At 40.1% G+C, this 24,606-nt stretch overlaps 1 protein-coding gene across 2 annotated transcripts in view; it reads left to right on the forward strand.

Annotated features, from left to right (window-relative positions):
• The window catches only part of EGLN1 (egl-9 family hypoxia inducible factor 1), a 49,560-nt gene that overhangs the window by 11,119 nt on the left and 13,835 nt on the right, over window positions 1-24,606 (forward strand). For both annotated transcript variants that reach the window (XM_063124384.1, XM_063124385.1), the window contains exon 2: window positions 23,602-23,721. In XM_063124384.1, coding sequence (XP_062980454.1) covers window positions 23,602-23,721 — 120 coding nt within the window. The remainder of the gene's footprint in view (window positions 1-23,601; window positions 23,722-24,606) is intronic.

The following is a 24,606-nucleotide window of genomic DNA, read 5'->3' on the forward strand; positions in this document are numbered from 1 at the left end:
CACTTCTTGTTTGAAACACATCTTGAAATGATATTTGTAATGTTCTTTTTTAGAGGGGACAAAGGGAGGAGACAAAGCCCATATTAGGCTGTACCTTGGACCTCTTCCATTATTTGATATTTCAATATCAAATAATATCAAATACTGATATTTCAATATCAGTATTTCACCTAGGCATTTTCCTATTTTTCCTCTCTTCTGTTTTCTCCTCAAATATCCTAATGTGGATTAAGATATCCTAATGGGTGGATTGTATCTTTTCCCCACTCAAAAGTCAGAGTTTGTTTACCCCTGACGTAACAAATGGATTCTTGTTGCTCTCTGTATGTACTTTTTTGTTGTTGTTTGTTAACAGTAGATGTTAACATTGGAGGTTCAATGAACTTCAATAGTTCCTGTGTTAGACTACATTTTTGGAATGAGGTAGCAGTACAATCATTTTTTATGTTAAACTAGAATAATTTTGAAATACAATAATTTTATTGGCAGCTAGAACTTTAAATAACACATTGAGACTGTCAAAATAAATGGTAGAGAGGGTTGAGGGAGTTGCTGTTTGGTTGATGAGACCATCTTGAGTTAACATAACTTCAGATGACATCCAGCATTCCACTCAATAAAATATTATCCAATCTTTCTGCTGGTTCACTGTTCTTGACTAGTGACTTTTGGGTTGTTGCATGTTGCAGGGATCTCTGGAGATGGCGGGCAGAGTCTGTGGCTGAGATTGCACCACTGCTGCACCACACAATAGATAGGGAAGTAGGCTGTATGTGTTCATGGTTTTATCATTACCTAGCTGCAGTATTGAACTTCATTGGCACAACTGCAGCTTGTAGAACTCCTGCTTTCCATCTCTCTTTCTGTGAACAAGTTATGCTACTTTTCAGATAGGATGAGAGCAAAGTTTCCAAAACCTGTTTTCGCTTATTTTTTGCTCCATTTCAAGCTTGAGCTCCCATTCAAAAGGTGACAGTGATGTATGAAACTGCATTTGAGTCACATTTTTTTTAGTAATTGTTGATTTTAAAAAATAGATTTTTAAAAATGTGCCTAAGGTTTTTTAAATGCTGTACAAAGTGTTGAAAACAACATACTCTCTAACCACAGTCTTGCAATCCACCTGTGATACAAAAGAAAAAAAGAGATGGGGAGGGAACAGGAAAACAACAAATTCAGGCACTGATAATTCAAGAGTTACAAACAGTGGTGACAAAGGCTCTAGGGCAAATGGCAATGATATACATGTCCATTCTCCAGGCCTATAAATAATACCTATAAATAATAAGTAGTATTTGCAGTTACGTTGTAGCTAGATTGGTTCATTATTAATCTCCATTTGTTAAAAGACAATCTAAACTGATGTAGGAGTTTGCTGTCATTACATAGCCTTTCTTTGATAAAAGCCAGAAATGGAAAATAAGGAATGTTGCTGTCTTAAGAATGAAGAATGTTGGCAGAGGGAAGCTAGGGCAAAGCTTTAGTATTGCTTGTTCACTGCATACCTGGCTTTAATCAGAAATGTTTTCTGAAGTTCAAAGCATATGGACTAGGGTGCGAGAATGTGGTTTAAAGAAAAAAAATGATTGTTATATGCTCTCCACTATGCCTTTTGCCTGTTAAAAGATTTTTTTTGTTCTTGTTTAAACTGCTAAAATTTCCTTCATTTTATTTAATCTGAGATATCCGTGATTAATACAGATCCACTGCTGCATATAGAGATGTGAAGGCCTAGAAAACTGAAAAAAATCGTGGGGGGGCGGGGAGGGAGACAGATTTTTTTCCTGAGGACTGTTTTTTTAAAAAACAAAACAAAAAAACAAAAAAAATGAACAGCTTTGGATCATGAAATGTTTTCTTTTATAATTTAAGACAAAGTATTTATATATTGTTACCCAGCCTTTACTCCCCACCAAATTATTTCTAAAGACTATGTAATGTGTATTCTTGACAGTTGGGTTTGAGAGCCCTGTGTTTCTGATGCTCTAGCAGTCATTTAATGTAGCTCTAATTAAATGACTGCTAGAGCATCAGAAACACAGGTGGCTACTAGGAGGAGGGCTTTCTCCGCTGTGGCACCCCTGTTGTGGAACGAGCTCCCCAGAGAGGTCCGCCTGGCGCCTACACTGTACTGCTTTCGTCGCCAGCTGAAGACCTTTTTATTCACTCAGTATTTTAACACTTAATTTTAACTTAAATTTAAATTTTACTGTTTTAACTCTGTATTTTAATCTTATATCAATTTTGCTGTGTGGTTTTATCCTGGTTGCGCTTTTTATATTGTATTTCGAAATTGTGTTTTTAACCTGTTGGGTTTTATTGTGGTTTTAATTTTTGTGAACCGCCCAGAGAGCTTCGGCTATTGGGGAGTATAAAAATGTAATAAATAAATAAATAAATAATCTGTTCAGACAATCATTACTGAGTTCACTTTTAAAAGCTTTAAAATGTAACGATAATTTTATGAGCAAACGAAGACATACATAAAATAACAGAAGGGCTGCTTTATGTTCTCAAAGCAACCCTCCCCAAACCTGGTGTCCTCCAGATGTTTGGAACTACAATTCCCATCATTCCTAATCATTGGCCATGTTATCTGAGGCTGAGGGAAGCTGAAGTCTAAAATATCTGGAGGATACCACATTGAGAAAGACTGTAGGCTTTGCTAGACCAGGGTTTAGCCCGGGGTGATACCCGGGCTCGCCCCTGTATGTCCAGATGATGCACAGGGGATCCCGGGGTCAGGCAGGGGTCAACCCTCCTTTGCCCCGGGTTAACGGGCTCCACTTTTGGCCCGGTATTTCTACAGTCCTGGGCTGAGCCCGGGACCGCGGAAGGTCTAGCCCGTTCCGTGGCTTTTCCCGGCTATGTGGCTTACTTGCGCGTAGCTGGGAGAAGCCGTGCACGGGGCAGGGGGAGAGATTGTGGCCGGGGGGGGGGAGATCAGGGGCAGGGGGAGCAGGGAAACCTTTTGTTTGTTTGTTTGTTTAACTTACCTTTAGTGCTCGTGCGCTCCTGCACACCCGACCCTTTAAAAGTTTAAAAAATGGCAGACGCGATGGGGCTTTCCTTTAGCCCGTTGTGTCTGACATGTGGATTAGAGCGACAGCCCACGCTAGTTGCAGCACGGGCTCGCCCCTCCACATGCCCGGATTTTAAGGTAGGTCTAGCAAAGCCCTGTCTTAAAGCAACAAAGTGATTTAGATCTGTAAAGTGCACTAAAAAATAAGTATTGCTTATTCCCCCGCCTTTTTTTTTTACATTTCTAGCTATATAACAAGATAAAATTTGACAATTGCTAACAGTGTTGGGGAAAAAATAGTTGAGGCTGTATTTCAGATGAAGATTGCTGCCTGATCGATCGACTCTTTCATTGTTTTTGCATCCTCTGTGGTGCATATTTTTCAGATGGTACAAATGGGACTTAACCTGACTGACTTGCACTGGTGAATAAGGACTGGATTTAGATTTAGTTTTTAAAGCATAAATACAACTTGGGCTGCTGGCTTACAGCTTTGAAGTTTTGTATAAACATTGAGCACATCTTTTTGAAGCAAGTGAGACAAAAATACACATGTAAATCTAGTGTTTTGTGTGTGAAGTTTGATTTGAAAATAGCCCATACTTTGCAGAAAAGCTGGCCAAAGAATCAACAAACGACAGGTCTTGCTTCCTTTCACAATAAAAATGTAACACATTATTTAACAAATACTGTTTAATAAAGATTTATTCAGTATTATGTAGGTAGTGAAACACACACACACACACACCAGTAGATCCAAAATGTCTGCGAGAATAACTTTCAGATGAGTGGAGCATATGTCAAATGAAAAAAATAAAATGGGCGTCCTGCATAAGGCAACCTTCTCTATGGGCAATTGGAATCAAGGCCCTTTATTGTTGGCTGTGTAGAACTTGTGAAGATACTGTTGTAATTTAAAAGGCATTTATACAGTTTAGTTATGACAAAACCAGTCCTGTGGTAACAGGTTTAATGTAGCATGAGTTTTTGTGGCTTCTGTTTTTCCTTAATATTACAGAACAAAACATATGGCACTCTGGATGGAATTGGACTATATAGCATCTTCTCTCTATTAGAGAAGACTCAGCACAGCTATAGATCCATCTCTTGCTTTTTAGAAGTGAATTTTAGGTAATTTAGACATGTAGGGTAAAACTGCATGGTCCTGACTCACTTAACAAATCAAGATTTGGCAATAGCAACTGCAGAATCACCAGTTTGTATTGAAGTGACCAAATTAGAGTTATAAAATAGGGCTACTTACCAATTTGCACTCCTATTTAGTAGTATCACTTGAAAACCAGCCCTACTTTTGATTACATCAAGTATTTTCTATACTGTACTAAATGTGTAATTGTAATCTATTCCCAATTGTTATAAGTAGTGTCACTGATTCAGTTTGGAGGTGTCCTCAGGCTTAGAAACGGACTGGGTTCACACAACATGCTAACCTACACTCAGGCCATAGCTAGACCTAAGGTTTATCCCTGGATCGTCCAGGGGTCAAACCTGTTCATCTAGGTGACACACAGGGGATCCAGTGCTCAGGCAGGGGTGAACCCTGGATGATCCCAGGATAAACCTTAAGTCTAGCTGTGGCCTCAGTGGTTGAGTGTGGGTTGTTGTTGAACTGTGGGTTGTTTGTTGAGTCGTGGATCAGCGTATTGTCTAAACCCAGGACTTTTTCTGCAGTGTGGCTTGTTAACCATGCATGTGACTTACTTTTCTCAAACAATCTACCTTAAGGACCCATGTTTTGTTGTTGGATTGCTCAGGGGAATTAACAAGCCACACTACGTGATTAACAAGCCACCTGCAGAAAATGACCTGGTTCAGCACTGAGTGTGGGTTAGTATGTTGAGTGTACATTCCAGCTTTTCTTCTTGCACTTCCTCTCCTGGCAAACCATGTTTTACTCAGTTGAGATGTAATGACAAATTATGGCTTGGACCTAGAGTTGTTTTGCATGAGTGGGAAAGCACTTTCTTTTGTGCGAGGTAGCACCACTGCGTCCCTCAAATTTCTCCATTCTGCTGCAGCCTCCCTCCTCACCATGTGCCAGTGAGTGCCATTCCAGAGGATCTGTTGACACACGTTCAAAACTTTTGTTGCTGGAGGAGGGCAGGAGAAGCCTATAGCAGGAGAAGCATTCTGATCAACCTTCTGGGAAGTGGGAGCAGTGTATGATGCTGTGATTGTTTTCTTTCTGAAAAAGTATCCCAAGGAAGGATGCCTTTCTATTGCTTGTGTGGAAAAATACTATCATGTTGACTTTTAGATTGTATTTATATAATAGTTATAAGCCTTAAAAAACCATACCATGGCTGAAGAACAAAGATTCCTAGACCATTTTGGCTAGAAAATAGGAACTGTTGAATATTGTTGAAAAATGAAATAAGGAAAACATTAGCCAGATCTACACCAAGCAGGATATAGCACTATGAAAGTGGTATATAAGAGGCAGGAGCCACACTAAGCAGGATATAGCGCTATGAAAGCGGTATATGGTATGTGTCAATGGGCCCCAACAGTTGTCAGTGTACTTCAATATCACTATAGTAGTGTGGCTCCTGCCTCTTATATACCGTATTTCTTCGATTGTAAGATGCACACTAATTTCAGTACCACCAACAGAAAAAAAAACTAAGACACACCCGCGATTCTAAGACGCACCCCATTTTTAGAGATGTTTATATGGGGAAAAAGTGTGTCTTAGAATCGAAGAAATAGGGTACTGCTTTCCTAGTGCTCTATCCTGCTTGGTGTAGATCTAGCCATTGTGATGCATGTAAGCAGCACTTGGCTCCAGACAGCTTTGCATTGGTTCTAGAATCCTGTATTAGCAATAATTTCTAAGCCAGTGATATGCAACACATTTGTTGGTATGGCGGCAGCCCATGGGGAGATCCGTGGGGTGAAGGCATACCCCTAAGTTTGTTTTTTATTTCACACAAAACTGTATTTTTCTTTAATTACCTGAATTGAATGAAGGTTCCCATGCTCTTCCAAACTTGACATTATGTCTGCAATGTTTTAATAATTTACCTTATATGTCTATTGACATTACAGATTGATATTTTATGGAGATCAAAAGGGCCTCTTAACCCCAAAAATCTGAATTTTTAATGAAGATAGGCAGAAAGTATTGAAGTTGTAAATTAAAATGGGTTAGGGATAGACTTTGTAAATTAAGATTTCTAACACGCATTATAATCAGAGGTAAGCCACATTGGGTTCAGTGGACTAACTCCTTGGTAAACATGTATAGGATTGCAGCCTGATATAGTCATTCAATATGGTTTCAAGGTGAATATTTATAAGGTTTGGTATAGGTGGTGTTAGGACTGGAAAAGATGTGAGGAACTACATCTGGTTTGTTTATTTACAACATTTGTATACCACTTCATATCTAAACAGGTTCTGGAGCAGTGAACGAGAGATAAAATAATTCTTTTTAAAAACCAGAATGCCAGTGAAACTATGGTTGTTCAACCAAGGAAGGCTTCTTGGAAAAGAGTTGTTTTCAGGAGGTGCTGAAAACAACACAGTGTTGGTGCCTCCCTGACCTCCAGAGACAGGGAGTTTGTTTATTTATTTATTGCATTTATATCCCACTTGTTTCTTCCAAGGAACCCAAGGTGGTGTACATAATTCTCCTCTCCACTTTATCCTCACAACATCAACCCTGTGAGGTAGGATGGGCTGTGAGAGTCTGTGACTGGCCCAAAGTCACCCATTGTGCTTACATGGTCAAGTGGGGACTAGAACCTGAATCTCCTGACTCCCAGTTCAACACTCTAGCCACTACACCACACTGGTTCCATAGGAAGTTTCATAGAAAGGGCTCTACTACCCTGAAGGCTCTTTTCTGAACGAATTCCAGTCTGTCCATAGGTCCATGTGCAACCAATAGGATCATGTACTCTGATGACCTCAGTGACTGGCAGGTTGATACGGAAGAAGGTGCTCTCTCAGGTATCCTGGTCCCAAGTTGTTTAGGGCTTTGTACGTTTGTACCAAAACCTTAAACTTGACAAATAGGCAGTCATTGCAGCTCCCTCTGCAAAGGAGTTGCATGCTGAAAAGGAGCAGCTCCCAATAACAGCAGAGCTGCTGCATTCTGCACTAGCTCCAGCTCTCAGAGCAGCCTTAAGAGCAGCCCCACATAGAGCACCTTGCAGTAATCCAGACTTGAGGTTATTGATGCCTGTTTGTGAACCAGGCGAAGCTCGTAAAAAGCATTACAAGCCACCATGGCTGCTTGGGCTTCCAGTGACAGTGATGGATATAGGAGAACCCCCAAACTACAAACTTGATCTTTCAGAGGGAGTGCAAACTCATCCAGAATCAGCAGTTAGCCTGTCTCTGGGATCTGGGAACCATTCACCCTCAGGGCTTCTGATTTGCCAAGATTCAGTTTCAGTTTATTGGCCCTCATCCAGCCCAGTCTCTGTGTTGAAGATTCTAAAGTGCAAACTCTGTATGCATGGAAATATTGAGGAAATATTATGAATAAGACACATTGTTTATGAGGTCCGATTAAATACTACAGTTGTCTTAATGGGATATTTGGAAAGATATATAAAAATTAAGCACAGAACACTAATAGCAAACATGTTAATCATGGACAAATAACAAATTTTAATCAATTATCATCAGTGGAAACATAGAATCTGGAATATCCATGCTGATGAACAAATTGATTCTCTTTAAACATCTGGGGGGGGGGCAAGGAGTGTGACTTTTGAGAAAGTTATGATTGGAATGGCAATAGAAAATGTTAGTCAAAAATTATCATCATTTGATATGTTACAGCTGCTTCTTTATATTTGTTATTCATTATCCTTTATATAGCATTTATAATTGTTCTCATATTAAGCCTTTTTATAATGAAAGTTGTTAACTGGGCTGATTAGTTTTATAAATACCCTTCATGATCAGAATTGGAAATGGCACTCACTGCCCAACATTAGCATAAGAAATTTGATAAAAGAATTTAAACTTACTTTATATGCCACTGACAAGATAACAAATTTCAATTAGGTTTTGAGATACGATCTAGGGAAAGGCCTTCTCCCTCAACATTCAGTGTCTATAGTTCCCATGGAAGATTAACCTCTGAATGGTAGGGATAATATAATGCCTAAACAAATGATTTTCAAAGCTATTAACAAATTGTGTACATATTCTAGGATATTAATTACTGCAGGTAATCCATTTTATTCTAACTGGTATCCATGGAAAATGTACCTTTCTAAATTCTCTCTTGATCACAATTGCATTATGATCATGGCTGTAATTAGGCCCTCAGTGATTCATTTGCCACTTAGGCCATTTCTACACCTACATCTGCCTTTTTTCTAGGGAAAAAACACAGGAACGATGTTTTTGTCCTGGGGAAAAAGGCAGGTGTAGAAATGGCCATAAGATTTATTTAAGACTCTCCAGCGAGTATTGCTGCCTTTCTCTCTTTCTCTCCTCCTAGCTATGACTTACTACAGTCATAGACTTACTAATGCAGACTTACTAATGCAGAATCCGGTGGAGTGCTTCTCCTTATGTGGGTGACTTGGCCCACTTTAATCTATACAAAGGCATTTGTTAAAGATTGGCATCTTTTACTGTTCTTTTTGGTGTATTTTTCTTCCATAACTCCTTTCTCAGTGCTATTATTATTATTATTATTATTATTATTTATTTATTTATTTATATAGCACCATCGATGTACATGGTGCTGTACAGATTACACAGTAAATAGCAAGACCCTGCCGCATAGGCTTACAATCTAATAAAGTTGTAGTAAACAATGAGGGAAAGAGAATGCAAACAGGCACAGGGAAGTGTAAACAGGCACCGGGTAGGGTGAGGCTAACAGTATAGAGTCAGAACAAACTCAACATTTAAAAGCTATAGGGAAAAGAAAAGTTTTTAGCTGAGTTTTAAAAGCTGTGATTGAGTTGGTAGTTCTCAAGTGTTCTGGAAGAGCGTTCCAGGTGTAAGGGGCAGCAGAAGAAAAAGGACGAAGCCGAGTAAGGGAAGTGGAAGTATGCTTGATAGAACTTAGGGCCTTCCTAGACGAGGGTTTAGCCCAGTGCGAGGCCTGGGCTAACTGTTGTGCTTGCAGATGACGCACAGGGGATCCCGGGGTCAGGCCAGGCTAAACCCTCCCTTGGCCCGGGATAACCGGCACCACTTTTGGGCTGGTTTTTCCACAGCCCCGGGCTGAGAACTGGGCTGCGGAAAGTCTAGCAGGTTCCGTGGCTTTTCCTGGTTGCTCGCTTACTCGCGAGTAGGCGGGAGAAGCGGAGCGCTGTGCCCATCGGGGCGAGGGAATCGCAGGGGGGAGTGATGGGGGCCAGGGGGGAAAGAGTGGACCCAGCAGGAGAGATGGGGGGGAGTGGAGCCAGGGTAGGGAGATCGCGGCCGGGGCGGCAGAGGGGGCATCGGACCTGGCGAGCGGGTGAGCAAGTGGGCGGGGCGAGTGGGGGGTGGACTGGCGAGCGGGGGGACTGGCAAGCGGGGGGCCATCAGACATTGGGGGGGGAAATCGGGAGCAGGGGGAGAGGGGAACCCTTTATTTTTTTAAAAAAAACACTTACCTTTTCGTTGGTGCACTCCTGCGCACATGGCCCCTTTAAGATTTTTTAAAAATGGGCGACGCAATGGGGCTTTCCTTTCCCCGTCGCGTCTGACGTCTGGATAGGCACGACGGCCCATGCTAATTGTAGCACAGGCTCGCCGCGCCTGAAGGCCGGATTCAAAGGTAGGTCTAGCAAGGCCCTTAGACATTGAAAAGTGAATTGGAATTTAGTGAGAATTTGCCCTTCCCCCCTCAACTAATTGCAGTGATCTCCAAATAAGAATATTAACCAAGACTTTTGCTTTAATATGTACAAAACATTGTTTTGGGCTGTAGCTAGACCTAAGGTTTATCCCAGGATTGTCCTGGGGTCAAACCTGTTCATCTAAGTGACACACAGGGGATCCAGTGCTCAGGCAGGGACGAACCCGGGATGATCGTGGGATAAACCTTAGGTCTAGCTATGGCCTTGGCTTCTCGTCCATCTTGTTCACTCCTAGTTTCTTATCTGCTTCTCCATGTACACGTTCTTTAAGTACATGTTCTCTCCTGCAAAGTCTGCCTTACATTAGGTGATACAAACTTGGGTAAAAAAAGACTTCTTCATTAACGTACCCTTCTCCCCGCCAATACAAGTATGGATTTTGCAAATCTTGATTGTATGGACTTTGTTGGCTCTTTTTGTTATACTGGAATTCTAGTTTTAAACATTTAATAGTATTTCTTGGGGAATTACAGTATATAGAAATCCAGAATATTCTGCTACCTGAAAAGGTTTCTGCTAATTTGATTTTTAATGGCCACATACAATACTGCTACTTCTTGAAGTAGTAAATCAGGGCAGAGAAGAAGTGTGAGTATCTTTATTTCCCACTGTTGGATAGAATCGAGAACATTTTGTTCTCAGTCTTCTAATACCACAGTTCATAAGACAGCTTAATTAGTACATGCCCTATTTCTAAACATGTTCACTCTTGGGTAAGAGAAGTGATATACTGCATGTTAATAATTAGAAGCTATAAGGTTGTTGTTTTTCATAAGAACATTTTAAGGAAATTCCATATTTAAATTTCTGTCTAGGCTCTTTCTTCCTTAATTAACACTGTACATTCCAAAAGAATCACAGTATAACAGTGATTTGAGTGGTGTGTGTTACAATCACAGAAATTATTAAAAGAAACACAAAAGGGAAGAAAGAAAAGGAACAAAAATCAGAGAACTGGACCTCAGCTAGACCTAGTGGTTTAGCGCGACGGAGGGATGAAGACCCTGCAATATTTTTATTGTGAGATCTCCCCTTCTGTTCACACGTGGCGTGCGACGACCTCAGAGGGAGAGGCATCACGCCCGCCATTTTGTTTTTAAAGAGATAGGAGCACTCGTACGCAAAAGGTAACTTTTTTAAAAAAAAATTCCCCGCTCCCCCCACCCCATCCCCGATGGGCACAGAGCTCCTGAGGAGCTCTGCATCCCGTGCACCGGTCCTGGCTCCTCGCAAGGAACCACAAGTAGCTGGGACAAACCGTGACACCTGGCCACACATTCCACGGTCTCAGGCTGAGATTTGTATTAAATCTAATACAAATTTAATTAAAGTTGGGTGATTTTCATTGTTTATCAAAAAGAGTTGTATCCAGCATTAGGTGTCTATCAGTGGAATGGAAACAGCTGGTGGAATGGATTTCTGCTTCCCTTTGGGGATCTCTCCGTTTGCCCCCAGATCTGCTCCATATAGTTGGGCAACCCTCCAGTGCAGGTTTTGGAAGTGTGCAGAAAGTTGCAGTGCGGAAGAGAGCTTGGGGAAGTTGCGTTATGTGAGCCAAAGTCTACTCATACAACATTGAATTTAACCCAAGGTTCCCATTTAAATCAATATTCTTTTTGCAAATTCATTGATAATTTTGAAAATTCTATTACACAGAATTGTGATCTATTTTTTCTAGCTTTAGCACAGAAAATGGGTAGCTTCTTTTGAGTGTGCTTGCAGGTCAGGAGGCCTTCCCTGTTTCCTGGTACTGGGTAGAGATGTAAAATTTCTGGAAATTCTGAAGTGGGGAAAAATAGAAATTCGGGGGGAAATTAAAAAATAAGCAATACTTACATTTTTAGAACTCTTTACAAGTTACTTTATTGCTTTAGAACACCCTTCCCCAACCTTGCACTGTCAAGATATTTTGGACTTCAGTTCCTATTAGCCCAATGCAGGATGGCCACTGGTCAGGAATGCTAGGCATTATAGTCTAAAATATTCTTAAGGGCACCAGGTTGAGGAAGGCCACTTTAGGAATATAAGGCAGGCTTTATGTTTCTAAAGTTAAATTATGTATAACTTTGTTTGCTCGTAAAATTATTGTTATATTTGAAAACTTTGAAAAGTAAACTCAATAAGTTTGAAAATTTTGCCTGAATAAACTATACTTTAAAATGTTAACATACTAAACATTAATAATTTTATGAGCATATCAAGTAATATATAATATATTTTAGGTTTCTAGTTTATGTCTGACCAGAAGGAATTTTAGCAAGTAGTCCCTGAAACATCTGAATCATCCTAGAAGCCAGATAAAGCAGGAAGAAATGGAAGCAGAGGAAACAAGTCCAAAAACATGGACTCCATGTTGGGAAACTTAGCATGACTTGAAGAATCCCAAAATGATTATCAGTAAAAGATACAATGGATCAATAATTTTAATAGGAAATGGAAGAAATAACTATGCTGAGAATCTTACAAAGATTCTGTGCAACATTTTTGTCCATGCCTTCATTATTTCCAGATATTTTACATCTGCAGTCTTTCTATAAAGCATAGTTTTTTCTCAGGCCTTAGTGTCGGTGTTGCTCAAGTATTTATAATAGTTATCTAGTTGGTTGGTTCTCTTATCACCACACTGCTAGTAAAAATTTAAAATCTTGTTTAAGCAACTGCTTTGCTCACTCAGATTCTGACAGGAAAAGGCCTTGTCTGTTTTCTACAGGAAGGAAACCTGCTTATTTTTACATAAAGGGGCTGTGGCAACACATCTAGATTTGTAAGGAAGTGGAATACCTTTGTGTATGTAGTATTTATACAATCATGCAAGCTTTATCATTTATAAAAATGATAAAGACTAACAAATTGATGCTAGTATAAGAATAATTAAAGACTAACAAATTTATTCTAGTATAAGCTTTCACGGTCCATCAGATGCATAGAGTGTTAACAGCAATTAAAAGTTACTGACATGTATCCATTTGTGTCTTAGCGCAAGTGCTAATGCCATTGCACTAGGTCAGGAGTAAGTAACATAGTACCCGTTGGCACCAATGCACCCTCAGACACCTTTCTTAGTTCCCATAAAGGTTGCCCTACCTGTGCTCAAGCCTTGATTTATGTTAGTGCAATATCATTTGCACTAGCATTGGGGCACAATTGGACATCGTTGTTTATTCGTTCAGTCGTTTCCGACTCTTCGTGACTTCATGGACCAGAGCTTTCTGTCGGCTGTCGCCACCCCCAGCTTCCCCAAGGTCAAGTCTGTCACCTCCAGAATATCATCCATCCATCTTGCCCTTGGTCGGCCCCTCTTCCTTTTGCCTTCCACTTTCCCTAGCATCAGCCTCTTCTCCAGGGTATCCTGTCTTCTTATTATGTGGCCAAAGTACTTCAGTTTTGCCTTTAATACCATTCCCTCAAGTGAGCAGTCTGGCTTTATTTCCTGGAGTATGGACTGGTTTGATCTTCTTGCAGTCCACGGCACTCTCAGAATTTTCCTCCAACACCACAGTTCAAAAGCAGCTATCTTCCTTCGCTCAGCCTTCCTTATGGTCCAGCTCTCGCAGCCATAGGTTACTACGGGGAATACCATTGCTTTAACTATGCGGACCTTTGTTGTCAGCGTGGTGTCTCTGCTCTTAACTATTTTATCAAGATTTGTCATTGCTCTCCTCCCAAGAAGTAAACGTCTTCTGATTTCCTGGCTGCAGTCAGCGTCTGCAGTAATCTTTGTGCCCAGAAATACAAAGTCTGTCACTGCCTCCACGTTTTCTCCCTCTATTTGCCAGTTATCAATCAAGCTAGTTGCCATAATCTTGGTTTTTTTGAGGTTTAGCTGCAACCCGGCTTTTGCACTTTCTTCTTTCACCTTTGTCATAAGGCTCCTCAGCTCCTCCTCACTTTCAGCCATCAAAGTGGTGTCATCTGCATATCTGAGGTTGTTAATGTTTCTTCCTGCAATTTTAACTCCAGCCTTGGATTCGTCAAGCCCAGCACGTCGCATGATGTGTTCTGCATACAAGTTAAATAGATAAGGTGAGAGTATACAACCCTGCCGTACTCCTTTCCCAATCTTAAACCAGTCCGTTGTTCCGTGGTCTGTTCTTACCGTTGCTACTTGTTCGTTATACAGATTCCTCAGGAGGCAGACAAGATGACTTGGTGTCCCCATACCACATTGTTTGAAAAATGAAGTTATTTTGACACTTTATGAACATGTGAACATTCAGCTACTTCAGATGTCATGATAAATAACTTTATTATGATGGGAATGAGCCTCAGCAAGCCTTGGACTTGTGTGCTCCCTCCCTTTCCTCTTCCAGCACAGCTGCAAAGAGAATGTAAGCTTTCATTGGTTTCTGGTTAACTGCAGCTTTTTGTTTCATCTGAACACAACAAACTGTGGTTAATTTTGACTATGGTTTATTTATAGGAGCCAGCTTCAAACCATGTTTGAAGATGTTGTTTCAGCAAGCCATAGTTCAGATTAACCACAAATTTAGGGCAGCTTTCCCAACTTGTTGCCCTCTGGTTATTTGGGGCTACAACTCTCATCAGTCCCAGCCAGCATAGCCAATGGTAGAAATTGTAGGCCAAAACATCTGAATGGCACCATACTGCAAACCTAATGCTAAACTGTGGTTAATTTAAAATGGAAGCAAATGCTTCCGATATCCTCCTAGTGGCTGTGCCAAAGGAGGAGGGATGCCAGCCCAAGGCTCACCAGATCTTTTTCTCCTCACAATAAACTATAATTTATTGTGGTCTCCAAGCTCGTCTACTTTATTTTATTGCCTGCTCTCATAAATGCTGAGAAAAGTACTCTTTAAAAAATTCTTTTTATAGATTCAGTTCAGTAACATTGCGTATGTAGTTTTCAACTCTTGTATGCTTTCCCAAAAATTAGTAAGTGTAATAGAACACAGAAATGTTCAGTGCATTGGCTTATCTTACTGTGATATGTTAAAGCATACAATTAGGGTTACTAAGTTTTGATTCTCTGCTGTATCTGAAACTAGAAGATATGCGGGTGACTACTGTTAGGTTTAAATCTTGTTTTATGTGTGTATAATGCACCTTCCAAACTAAGTGCTTTTTAGTAATCATTTGTGTTTATGCTTCTTGGAACATAGTAGGGAAACCAGACTTCCAAGCAATCAAGTCAGATATACTATTAGCGCAATGCTAAGCACATTTACTTGAAAGCAAGTTCCACAGAATTCAATGAGGCTTCCTCCTTGATTGCACATGGGTTTTCAGCCTGAGTCTTCTGTCAGAAAAAGTGTCACCAAATCAACATGATAAGAGGGAGAACAAAAACCTGGCACTAACCTTCCCACTCAACTAGAACAGAATCTGAAGCATTACCTGAAAGACTTCAATTTGAACAAACACCCTCCCCCCAAAACCAAGTTACTTGTTCAAAATAAGGGTTCTATCAAAACACTTGTGGAACCAGTGATTGTACCAGCAGAACAAGAATGAGTCAGAATAAGTATGTAAAACCAACGGTTGGAAGTTTTATAAAATGTTGGGTTTGTCTAGCCTTCTGTACTTGGTTTTGTTTAAGATGTTGGGATCTGGGAAGCATCAAGTAGGGATCATTTAGGCAGTGCACACATAACAACAGCCCGTAGTTAAACAAACCATGGGCTGCTAGGGATGAGTGAGAGAGAGCAGGCACACTCCCTGCAGCATGCCAGCCACTTCTGCTTTTAATCTTTAACTGCAGTATGATTAGGTTGTTCGTAGGTTGTTCAGCATGACATACGAACTCAGAATGATGGGTTGTTTAGGGGTTAAACAACCCAACAGTTAATCCAACAACAAACCATGGGTTAACAGTTGGATTGTTTAGCCCCTAAGCAACCTATCTGTCCAGGTTCACATGACACTCTCAACAGTGTTCAAATCAGCCAACTGTAGCTTGTTGGGTAAAAGCAGAAACCTCCGGAGGATGGAAAGCTGAGTCATCCCGAGCCAGCTGCCTGAAACCAACTTCCACTAGGATTGAACTCAGGCTATGGGGAGAGTTTCGGCTGCAGTAACTGCTGCTTTACCACTCTGCACCACACGAGGCTCTATCCATGAAAACATGTCAGTTATATTTTCAAATCCTTCTGCTAGTTCAGTTGAAAATTCCTAATTGTGTATCTTACTAAAGCAACAGTAGCCATGCCTTCCATGAAATGTGAGGTTTCATTCTTCTATCAGGACTAATCTCTGTGGATCCTGACCATTTTCAGTACGATATTGAACACAGCTAAATTTATCTTTTAAGTAAAAAAGTATCTGTACCCCACTTTTTTGGGGGAAGTAAGCCCTGTTTGATTAATTATTTCCACTAAGTATGCAAAGGATTGTGGCCTTAATGTTTGCTTGTTTGTTTTAAAAAATAATTGTGACATTTTGTGTGTGCAAAAGATGATAGTGACTGGTTCAGACACACAGGTTAGCTTGTTATCTGAACCTGGAGCACAATACAGTGGGGGGTGGCTTTGTACCCACCCCACAGCCTACAATGTGTAGTAGAGGTTGTAGGGTGGGTACGAAGCCACCCCACTGCACACCAGATTTGAATGACATGCCAACCCATGCTGCAGCACAGGGAATAATACAAATGGTGGTCACACATGTGACACTCAGGGGGAGAAGTCATGATGGCTTCTTCTCCTGTGGTGATCGTCCAAACACAACCAGTAACATGTCTTAAGTTGTTACAATTGCTTAGACTCTGGTTTTTACTCTGGGCCCAGTTTAGCAGTTAATCAGGCAGGTCTTTTTACATTTCAGTTTTGTGGTGTATTCTACTAGTTTCATTTGGACATATGTTTAATACACCCTATGCTTAATCCTATAGCTTCCTGTCTCTTCCCCAAAAAAAATTAAATAGACATTTTATAGCAGCTCCTCTTTCCAGCAATTCCTTTTCAAAGTGTGATCTCTCTACTTTTAACCTGTTCTCTTGTTATTAACTTTTACACTTTTCAGATTGTTTTTATAACTAGAGAAAAGGGGTGGAAGTATAAACATGTTTTTTCTTCCCCCACCCCCCAAGCATATTCTAAATCTAGAAAAATAATTAGTTTTGCAGAATAAAACATTTTGGGAGTACGATATATATGTTGAGTTCTGTAGAAAGCAGCATATTGGCTACTGCAAAATTACTTTATCTAGGCAAGTTACATCTGTTCTACATGACTCTAATCTAAAGCATGGTATTATTGGCCTGTGGGAAATAGCTTCATAGGTTTCCAAGCAACCTGAGCTGTGTATTTTCTCTCACCCTTACCCCTATGCCTTTCCGTTCCCGTGTCTAGGAAACTCCCATTCTGAGCAGAGAACAAATTACTTTATTTGGTATTATTTTACTTCTAGTAATCAGGATCCTAAAAGACTCAGCTGCTTTATAGAGATGCAGTAGTAGAGATAAAGAAATGTTAGACTTTTAGGACTGATGTTGATGTTGTTGTTTAGTTTGGTTTGTTTGCTTTTTTGTGGGGTGCGTGAATGCCCAAATGAATCTGGGGTTTATTCTTTTGCTCCAGATACTACTACTATTTTGTAGAGACCTATAAACAATAATTATAATAATCAAATATTTTTGCATTTGAATGAAGTAATCATCATATATCTCACTGCATTTTCAAAAGTGTAGTTGAATTGGCCCAGTTGGCAAAGTACTACAAACATTTGCCTGTATTTCAGATTGTCAGATACACAGAATGCACACTCATTTTGCAGAAGTAAATGAATACAGAATCAATTGTATACATCTTGCTTCAAGAAGGGAAATCATTTTTGGAATAAATGCTATTCAGTCCTTTCTGTTCACTCACTATTGTTTTTAACATACTCAGCCCCTAAGGGAGCAATCTTGTGTCCCCATGGCAGCATCTGGTGGGACCTAGGATTCTTCAGATTCTGGGTTCCGAGGTCAGAGACAGGGCTCCATCCTTGGAGACCAGAAACTGTGCTCCCTGCCCCCTCCCCTTTGTGGCTCTGGCTACATTTCCACGCTTGTAAACAGAGCATGGAAACAGGAAAGGGGGGCATTCCAGGGATGGGAGGAGACTGGGGCATCAGCTATACAACGTGTCATATGGCCACCCCAGTCTCTTTCCCTCTCCCTCAAAATTGCTTGTGTAGCAGAAATGCAGGGCAGTTAGAGCGTGGAGGCAAAGACCCTACATTGGATACTCTGCAGTCTCTACATTCAGAGGTTGCTGACTATCTTGATAGGATTATGCCCTAAGTCTTCACATGTATGATGGGATTGATTGAAGAGCCAAGGGTCATAATATGTTAGCCAGCGTGGTCAAATCCTTATTTATTTTGTGCTTTGATGTAATATCAGTGTCATTGTTGGGAGGAGTGAGGCTGGTACAAATGCATTTACCCTCCACCATTCCTTCTCTGTAGACCCCCCTTTAAAGGGGAATAGGCACAAAAGCGATGCACTTACTGGAATGCACACAAGTGATGCAGGAAGGAAAGATGTAAAATTTCTGGAAATTTTGAAGCTGTGGAAAAAAGGGGGTAGAAATGGAAATTTGAGGGGAAATAGAAAAATAAGCAATATTTAATTTTTTAGTGCACTTTAGTCACTTTGTTTTAGGACAGCCTTCCCCAACCTGGTACCCTCCAGATACTTTTGGCTTCAGGTCCTATCAGCCTCAGGCAGTATGCCAATGGTCAAGAATGTAGTCCCAAACATCTTTGTAGTCCCAAACATCTGGAGAGCATCAAGTTGAGGAAAGCTACTTTTGGAACATAAAACAGTCTTCATATTCCTAAAATTATATTATGTGTAACTTGATTTGCTCATAAAAATATTATTATATTTTAAAACTTTAAAAAGTAAACTCATTAAATTTGTAATTATTGTCCTAATAAACCAGACTTTTAAATTTAATATACCAAGTATGATAATTTTATGAGTAAACCAAGTTAACATAACATACTTTAGGTTCCTATTTTATATCTGACCAAAAGGAACTTCAGAAACATCTGAATCATCCAAGAAGCAGGAAGAACTGGAGGCAAAGGAAGACTGCTGTACTGCACTGTTCTTGTTTGCAAGGACGTTTAAGGAAATTCCTAAACCTGTTCCTGTTTTTACAAGGTGGAGCTTAGGAAAATTTTATCTGAAGGAAAAGCTATTGTGATTTTATTTAGCTCAGAAAAGACTCATCTTAGGAATGGTAAGCAACCATATTTAATTTTAAGAATCTTTAAACAATCAGCCTATTATTCGAAGAATTATTATTTGAAGGTTGTCTCTAGTGGTAGTATCAATCCCATGCTTATGCCATAGGCAACAATCTACTAAGTTTCTTTTAGGTAGAGAGGGTTTATTCTAGTGGCAGCAGTTTAAAAGTATTATAGCTGACATCTAGCAGTGAGGTCTAATTGAGTACTTTATTAAAAACTGTGGCAGTGAGCTCTATAGACCCAAGTCTCAAAGTTAATTAAAAAAAAGAAAAGAAACATAGGTGGGATAACCCACATGTTCTTCCATCACATCTGGTGACATAGCAGGGTAACCTACAGTGGTTTTGGTTTCTTTACATGTGTATTTTAGATTAGAACTACATTAATTGACTGCTACAGCATCTAACCAGAAAAAGCCCAGAAACACTGGGCTATGTAGAACAAAAACCAAACTGTCAAGTATGGGAAACTGTGCATGACTTTGACCATACCTAAAAAGCTATCAGTAAAAGATACATTATAGTCTTTTGTTAACACTAAAAGAAAAATGTATCGTTTAAATGGATTAACACTAAAAGAAAAATATAGTTTTCACTCAAGTGCTTGAGGAGTGTTACATTGTAAATCTCCAAGCGGAGATATCTGAAAGACATGCCGAGACACGATCGTGAACATCAGGAGAAAGATCCGGAGATGAAAGATATAATTGTGTATCATCGGCATACAGATGATATTGGAGGCCATGAGATTGAATAAGATTACCCAAGGGCAACATGTATAAAGAAAACAACAGCGGGCCAAGCACCGAGCCTTGCGGAACCCCTACTGAAAGGGGAAAAGAAGAAGACGAGCTGCCATTAGCCAACACGCTGAAAGAGCGACCCTCCTATCTAGCGGGTCGCTCTTTCAGCGTGTTGGCTAATGGCAGCTCGTCTTCTTTTCCCCTTTCAGTAGGGGTTCCGCAAGGCTCGGTGCTTGGCCCGCTGTTGTTTTCTTTATACATGTTGCCCTTGGGTAATCTTATTCAATCTCATGGCCTCCAATATCATCTGTATGCCGATGATACACAATTATATGTTTTATCTCTGGATCTTTCTCCTGATGTTCACGATCGTATCTCGGCATGTCTTTCAGATATCTCCGCTTGGTTGCTTCATCGTCGTTTGAAACTTAATATGGCAAAGACTGAATTGCTTGTTTTTCCTCCTCATCTCTCATTCTCTCTTACTGTCAATGATGTTACACTTACTCCAGTCAAGGAAGCTCGTAGTCTTGGCTTTATATTTGATTCCTCGCTCTCCTTTATTCTTCATATTGAGGCAGTAGCTAAATCCTGTCATTTTTTCCTGTATAATATTGCCAGGATTCGATCATTTTTGTCTGTCTCTTCTGCCAAGAGTCTTGTTCATGCATTGGTTATTTCTCGGTTGGACTACTGCAACCTTCTTCTCACTGGCCTTTCTTCTTCTCAAATCAGTCAATTGGTTTCTGTTCACCACTCTGCTGCTAAGTTCATCTTCTTGGCTCGCCGCTCTGACCATGTTACTCCACTTCTGAAATCTCTTCATTGGCTTCCAATTCACTTCAGAATCCAATATAAATTTCTCCTGTTGACCTACAAAGCTTTTCACTGTCTAGCTCCTTCCTATCTTTCCTCTCTCATCTCACACTATTGCCCCGCTCGTGCTCTTCGCTCCTCTGATGCCATGTTTCTCACCTGCCCAAGGGTCTCTACTTCCCTTGCTCGGCTTCGTCCATTTTCTTCGGCTGCCCCTTACGCCTGGAACGCTCTTCCAGAACATTTGAGAACTACAACTTCAATCGCAGCTTTTAAAGCTCAGCTAAAAACTTTTCTTTTTCCTAAAGCTTTTAAAACTTGATTTTGCTCTGACTTTTATACTGCCTGTTTGGTGCATTCTCTTCCCCTCCTTATTGTTTTATTATGATTTTATTAGAATGTAAGCCTATGTGACAGGGTCTTGCTATTTATTGTTTACTCTGTACAGCACCATGTACATTGATGGTGCTATATAAATAATATTAATAATAATATTAATAATAATAATTGTAAAAATGTTGTGCTGGCAAATTGGCAGTTACTGTTACCACAAGGAAGTGAAAATAGAAGCCAGGTTCTTTCTATTTATATGAGAAGATAGGATTGAAATTAGTACCACCTGATTGGAGAATAACAGAACATTCTAAAGGTGCCCATTGGTCAGAGGTTTACACATAGATGGGGTGATGGAATGTTGGCCATCCCAAAGTTAACTGGCTTGAGGGTTTTGACTAGAATGAATATAAGGAGCTGTGGAGAGTCTGATGGTGGGAGTCTGTCAGGAGCCTTTGTGAGAGGCTGGAGAGCCTGAAGAAAACATTTGTGAGGAGGAAGAGCAGCTACAATTCTGGGAGGCTGAGCTGAGAGCAAGTAAGCCAGAAGCTAAAGAAGGTCTTCAAGAGGGGAGAGGAGGAAAGGGCTGAAGCCTGAGTGTCAGCTGGTAGAGGCGGTCTGAAGACTGAGCAGCTGCTGTTCCAGACCTAATAGAGCAGCATTGAAGATTCCAGGTTGAAGTCAAACCTGACCAGAAATAAGTCTTCAATTCAAGCCTTTATGTCAGGCATATGAGTAAATTGGGGTGCCATTTGATAGGGGAGTTGGCTTAAGTTTGCTTTGGGATAGTAACTGGGGCTTCTAACACCTGATGGATGGTAAAACTAACTGTATAGAAACTGTTTAAAAGTAGTGACAACATTCTTAAAATAAACTTCGTTTACTTTTAAATAAATACTGTATATCTTCATTTACTTTTCTGGCACTTCTTATCTGTTTGTCTCATGCCCAATAAGCTTGGGGAAAATGGTGTATGTTAAATAAAAGAGGTGTAGTTTAATCATGGCAGTAGAAAGGAAGGGAGGGATTACCCAGAGATGGTAATGGGTGATCCCCCACATTTGGGGATAGGGCTGGGTTTGCCCTAGAGTACATGGTCCTACCCTAAGAACAGGCTCTCCACAGGAACAAATTAAGAGTCTTGAAATTCACTATTGTCACTTGTTCAGTGTGGTGCTACAAAAGATATACTTTTTCCTAAAAGTGAGAAGTGTTGGACATAGAAGTCAATTAAAAGAACTCTATAGTTCTCTTTTTTTCTCTTTTAGTCATATAATTCTCATATCTCTTGTTTCAAAACAATAATGAAAATAATTTTAGCATGTCTTATTTCCTATTCAGGATGTACTGAGTTAGATCCAGTGGTGTCATTCCACAGTCAGAACAGCTTCCCTCAGTGGAAATGGCAGGGGGCAGTTCCTCCTTCAACCCTTGCATGTCCTTAAAATCTGCTCCAGAGGCTGGGAAATCTTCCAGAGCAGATATTTGACTGGTAGAAAGGGAGAAAATCCTGTTGCATTAGTAGACTTCCACTGACATGCTGTTGGATTTATTTAATCAGATCCTGTATAGCCCTAAGAAACTCTGAAGGTCCATTTGTTTTTGTTGGTTTTCCTCTGAATTGTATTTTTAGGCAGATAGATAGTTATCATTGTGGTTTTTTGTGTGTGTTTTTGGTTTTTTAGATTAGATTTTGCTTGTTCCATCACTTGCATTGTTTAAATTGACTTATTGTTTTATTGCTGTATTTTTATTATGTACTTTACATTGAGAAGATTCCACTCTTAAAAGCAGCCTAAAAATAAATTTAAATAAATTTGTGAATCTGGCAAACAGAGATGGGATGATTGTTCATGCACATCAGTGATTTGGTAAATGACTTGAGAAATTGCTCTTGGCAGCTGTACAATAGTTGGTTAAACAACAGGCCCGTTCTCATGTAATGGTGGTAAATCATGGGTTAATTAACCCACAATTTGCTGGGTCATGTACCTGGTGCACCCTGCAGCTGTTTTGTATAATCAGCTTCCAATCAGCCTGATCAGAGGTTGCTTCATGATATGCAGATCTAGACACTATGGGTTTTTCATGGATTAGACAACCCACAGTTAACCTAAGAACTAATCGTGAGTTAACTGCAGATAGTTTAATCCACAAATTATGGGCAGGAACCTGTTGTTGCTGTTAGGTTACTAGTGACATTATATTAATTAATATTTTACTTGGTGGTCAAGGCTGGAAATAGCTGCTTCCTAATTAGTAAAATGTGTAGGAATTAGGTTATCTGAAGTGCATTAGACAACAACTTGCAAAAGAAAATGTGCTTTTCTTTTTAATATTTGTATAAAGTTATTGCAATACATTTATTCACTTGAATGTTTATTAAATACTTTTAATGAATGCAAACTTCACCATTTTGTTGGCTTACTATGTTCAAGTGTGCTGTCACAGACTAGATTGGTTGTTCATCAATTCATACTTTTAAATAAGTCTGACTTTTTTCTGTTGAAAATAGAGATTAGAAAGATGTGAATAAAGTAAACCCTTGGCTCCAGATAGAGATATTTGGGAGTTCAGAAACCCACTTTCAGAGATGGAGGGAAGTCGCTTTCTTTTCACATGTTGAATCTTTTCGATTGCAGGCAATGGTGGCTTGTTATCCAGGCAATGGAACAGGATATGTGCGTCATGTTGATAATCCGAATGGAGATGGAAGATGTGTCACATGTATATATTACCTTAATAAAGACTGGGATGCCAAGGTAATTTCTGTTTCGGAAAGGATTTACATGTTTCAATGAATAGGCATTGAGTTTCGGATTAATTTGAAGAATAACTGAATAACCTTATACTTGGGCCTTAGCTAGACCTAAGGATTATCCCAGGCAAATAGAGGGGTCATCCCTGCCTGCTCCTGGGATCCCCTGTGTGTCATTTGGATGCACAGGGATGATCTCGGGACAATCCAGGGATATAGACCTGGTCTAGCCATGGCCTTGGTCACCTAAAGATAATGTGCTTAGTTTCTTTCATACGGGGAATCTCTTAAACACACATGCTTAGGACCTGCAACCAATCATAGCTCTCGAGGACACCTTATCTTATGTTTGAAGATGCAGGTCTCCCTTTTATACCCTATGATCCAAAAACATGCTTCCCCATCTCTGCTCTTGTAGGGAAAATGTCCAAAATCCCATTAGGCACGATGAAGCTTTAGGATGCACTTCAAGTAGCTCTTTGAATGCCATGGTTTTGTGGCTGTAAACATCCATGTACTGTGGTCCTATGTAAAGTGTGAAATAGTTCATGTGTAAATGTAAAAAATAGCCTTGGTATTGTAGTTAAAAATTCTGTCATGTGGAGAAAGGAAGACGCGATGAGGTTTTTAGACATAGTATTGGGAAGTGTAGACCATGTAGTAATATTTTTTTTCAGACTGATATACTCTGTCCAATATAGTCAGCTCAAAAGTAACATTGACCGTATTTTACAGTCATATGAAACGCTAATGAGTTTGGAGGCTTATGTTCATAGCATTGGAACTGTACCCTTAGCTCAAGGAGAGTTAGGGTCTTGCTAGACGATGCCGGATAAGCCGGCAGGGAGGCGGGGCGACGGCGCGCTAACTTTAGCGCGCGCTGCCCCGC

Source organism: Elgaria multicarinata, chromosome 4, assembly GCF_023053635.1.
Source record: "Elgaria multicarinata webbii isolate HBS135686 ecotype San Diego chromosome 4, rElgMul1.1.pri, whole genome shotgun sequence".
Classification (NCBI taxonomy): Eukaryota; Metazoa; Chordata; class Lepidosauria; order Squamata; family Anguidae; genus Elgaria; species Elgaria multicarinata.